Below are 4,349 nucleotides of genomic sequence, written 5' to 3' on the forward strand. Positions count from 1 at the left end.
TATTAATTATTACTTGTACGCAATTACTTCCCGAAATCAGCATAAATAAAGAATGCATTGAAAAATAAAATATCCAGCAGATGTCAATTTTATTCATTACTGTGTTTATAGTAAATTAAATAAATTAAGGAATTTAATCTGCAATGAAAAATTTCATTGATAAAGAGTATATATAATTTCTTGTATGTTTTAGAGAAAGTATCAATAAATAGAGCAAAATAGGTACTGAAAATATAAACAAATTCAGTGTTTTTTTTCATTTTTAAACTTAAAATCAATTATATTTCAAATCATGGTGTCAGGATAAATTTTTATTTGAATAGATAATTCTATAGTAAAAATAAAGGAAAACATATTTCACAGCTTTACTAAAATTTCTATTTTTTATTTTTTACATTCATTTAAAGATTACCTGCGAATTCTCAAAATATAACAGACATATTTTAAATGCAGAATTTTCCAAACGTGTGTAGGAATTCTTGCTCTTTCAATTGATTAAAAAAAAAGTGAAGCATTTAGAAAATAACAAAATGGCGACGGTTTTTCTAAATTTCTTAAAAATGTATTTTTTTTTTAATTAATTGGATATTTTTTATAAATAGATGGTTATGTGTACTACACATCTCCTTAGTTTTGTTCTGGATAAAGAAATGGTTCAAACTAAAAAGTTGTTTTTTTAAACGAATCTTTATACATCTAGAAAAGCTCTGCTTAATGTACCTCTTAGTCTTTTGTATCATCTTGCATCAATTACGAGAATCATTTTTTTTTAATTTCCTAGCCTGCAAAATACTTAAGCGCCGCATAAAACTTTTAGTACCCCTTTTTTATTGTAGCAGAATTTTTTTTTTAATATTGAAAAAGGCGGAATGAGGGGGAGGAAATTTCCTGAAAATCATCTTTTTATGTTTTCAAATTTTGTTTCTAAATTTAATTTTTTAAACTTTCTCGTAAATGATGGAAGACATCACAAAAGAGATAGAGGTGTCTTTTAGAACTTTGCTTGATGTTTCAACTTTTATGTAAACTTTTTTTCTAAATATCTTTCTCTGCTTCTGAAAAAAATGCAAAAATTTACTGCACTTTTAGGAAAAATGTTCTCAATTTTTTTAATTCATTTGTGATACTGTCTTTTAAAAAAATCAATTTAACTTTCACAATACATATTGGAAATTGCAGTTCTAGTAAAACTAAAAAAAGTACTTTGCGAAGTTTCTCATGTTTTCTAAAATATGATTTTATGGTCAAAAAGCCGTTTTTTGGTAGGTCCATGTTATAATAATAATTCATAACTCCGCCATTTTTTATTTCATTTTCCATTATTTTTTCGTTTAAAAGTAGAAAAGCACACCTATTCAGGAAACTATAATCCAAAATATTTCGCTGTTGCTCTGCTTTTCTCTGATTTTTTCAGCTTTAGCAATAACAAAGTCATATTTTTGGAAATCGACTAACTTGTTGCTTTCAATATATTAAATGTACGTTTATTTTCACGTGTAATAAGTTTGTTTGATTAGAATTGGTTAAAGTTTGTCTGCATATTATAAACTACGTGGTTCACATACGCCACATTGTGATTATCAAATGATTGTAACAAATAAAAATTTCTTTAGCACTATAAAATGCTATATCCAAATACCAAATCATTCTGAAACCTCAAGCACGAGGATCCTGGAAAAGTTCAATTAATTTTGATACAATACGCCTTTGTCTCGCGCGTTGACAAAATATATGTAAAAAAATTCTTATTTTCGTAATTTTGATACTTTTGTGGATGTGAATTTGTTTTCCGTTTCTGGAGGCCTTAAACAACTCCTCAAATTTTTGCAGATTTTTATTTGCATTCTAATCAGAGACTATTAATTTATAGTAGGCCCCTGTCTTAAAAAAAATAATTGTAAAACCAACAGAAATGTAGAAATAAGTTTTTCGAGTGATCAGAATGTTTCTACTGACTTATCAAAAGTTTTTACTCATTTTTACTAGCAGGATCGTTCTAGATACCTGAAAAATTTCCTTCATATTTCTGTAGGTTTTATAATTATTGTTTGAAATCAGGGGTCTACTAACATTAATAATTTCTGATGGGGTTGCAAATACAATTTTTAAGAATTTGGGGAGTCGTTTAAGGTCTCCAGAAATTTAGAGGAAAAATGGCATTAAAAAAATAACAGAATTACAAAAATGAAACTTTCTTCAAACATTATTTGTTAAAGCGCAAATCCAAGGTGTTTCTCAATCGAATCAAAATTAATTATACATTCCCAAGGTCTTAATAGGGGAGAGTGGGGCACGAGCGTCAACCTAATTTCGAATAGATTTTGATTTTTATGCAGCTAATAAATATAGCAATGAATAAAAAACCTTTAGGAAATGATACTTGTTTAAATTTCATTTTTGATTCTAACGTCGCTAATCGTGTTCTTACTAAATCCGCCAGAAAATTGAAGAAACGTTTTAAATTAATAAAATGACAGCGGTTTTTCTGAAAAAATTGAAAATCGATTTTCTCAAAAAACCCACCTCAAATTTTTCGCTAATTTTGTTTTGAACTTTTACTTTAATAATTAACATATCTGGTACATTTGATGATGGCTAAGTAACTTTAGCAGCCTGGATAACTCTTTTTTTGTTACAATCCAATTTTCTACTTTTTCTTGGAATAAATGTCAGATACGAAAAAATTTTAAGATAAAATTTTGCACGTCTTAACAATTTCTGTGGAAAACGTCTCTTGGTATCTTGCGATATTTTTCATAGTTCACGAGAAACATTCAAAAATTACATTTTCACGGGAAAAAATTCTATCGAACTCAAAAATAGTGTGACGAACCGTGCCACGCCTATGGTGATGAATCGTTCCCCGCCTTGATATTTTTTTTTATTAATTACGAAACTTTTTAATTACTTATTCTAGAGGTGTCTAAAGCTGTTAATGTGTATATTATTTTGCCCTGTGTTAAAAATTCGGTAGCGCTGGCGATTTTTGAGCTGCTAATATCTATCCTTAAAATCAAATTTATTTTTCTTACAATGAAATACTAAACAGGGGAAAAAATATAAGATTTGTATATTATATTGTAAAATTTATTCTAGAAGATTTTACAGGGGCCACGAGTTTGTTCGTACTGACGTTGGTGCTCACTCTCCCCTACGCTTCTTTTCCACATAGTTTCATTTCATAGTTCGATTTCCAAAATTGTATTCTTTTGAACCATTCTAATAACAAATTAGTCAATTTTTCATAAAAATTCGCTTGGGAAGACCTATTTGAAATTTAATCAGCTTCAGCTAAAAAAAACTTAAAGATTGGTTAAAATAGCCGCCTCTGGAACTTTTTGAACCCTACTATAGAGAAATTTTATTTATTCCAAGGCTCACTTATAATAAGTCACGCACGCTCGAATATTCCAAGTGGGGAAGCTCATTCACATACTTGTAGCACGCGCAACGATACAAGGAAGGGGCAGCCAATGAACGTCGCTTGACAAAATCACCCCGAGACTCGAGCTAGAGGTGGGGGCCCCAACAGACTTGGAATATCCGAATTCCGAAGTTTCTCGGCTCTTGCAATAGGTAAGATTTCACTTATCTCGTTTCGCCGTACAGTGTGTTGGCCCAATATTGGGCCAATCGTACATTTCCCACTGGACAACATGAATTGGTGGTTGATTCGTCACCTTTTCGAGACTCGACGTCGATAGTGACACATTTTGCCGGTCGTGTATCAAATTCCATGAAGATCGTTGTGAAAGCGGGGTCGATGACGAAGGGGACCAAGAAGAGGAAGGCGAAGAGGCTGAAGGTGCCGAGGAGGATGAAGAACGCAGTCGTGTAAAACAGCAGTTTTTGTAAAATGGTCTGTGTCTCCTTATCGTCCGCCATCACGAAAAGCTCTGGCAGTGCTGCTTGTGATGACGATCTCTAAAGACCCTTCTGCCGATCGAGACGTCCCACGCCGAGGAGGTCACCGATCTGTGAATTTTGTATCAACTTATAAACTCCTTCCCAGGGGCCGTTCAAAAACTACGTCACGATTTTTTGAATACTTTTTTCACCCTCCCCTTCTGCGTTACATATCATCACGCAAACCTTGGAACCTACAGAGTAACATAACAAATACAAAAACCCCCTCACCTTCACTTTTAAGAGATTTTAAAAATTTTATTTCATGTGATAAACGCTTGAAATAAAACACCAAACATAGAAATATAATATTTTAACAGACTTCGCAGGGGAAATAAGGCAATTTTTTTATGAAAATTGGAGAATAATGGGGGAATAAATTCTTTTGAACACAATTTATGGATATTTTACATATATTGAATTTAATATGAAATGCGTAAGAT

General features: G+C 31.4%; 1 protein-coding gene across 1 annotated transcript in view; it reads right to left on the minus strand.

The window, feature by feature from the left end:
• Positions 1 to 3,570: 3,570 nt before the first annotated feature.
• LOC117168738 (protein tipE-like) overlaps positions 3,571 to 4,349 on the minus strand; it is a 13,844-nt gene continuing 13,065 nt past the window's right edge. The window contains exon 2 of the mRNA XM_033354472.1: positions 3,571 to 3,975. Coding sequence (XP_033210363.1) covers positions 3,589 to 3,885 — 297 coding nt within the window. The 5' untranslated portion in view covers positions 3,886 to 3,975 and the 3' untranslated portion in view covers positions 3,571 to 3,588. The remainder of the gene's footprint in view (positions 3,976 to 4,349) is intronic.

The sequence above is a fragment of the Belonocnema kinseyi genome, chromosome 3, assembly GCF_010883055.1.
Source record: "Belonocnema kinseyi isolate 2016_QV_RU_SX_M_011 chromosome 3, B_treatae_v1, whole genome shotgun sequence".
In the NCBI taxonomy this organism is placed as follows: Eukaryota; Metazoa; Arthropoda; class Insecta; order Hymenoptera; family Cynipidae; genus Belonocnema; species Belonocnema kinseyi.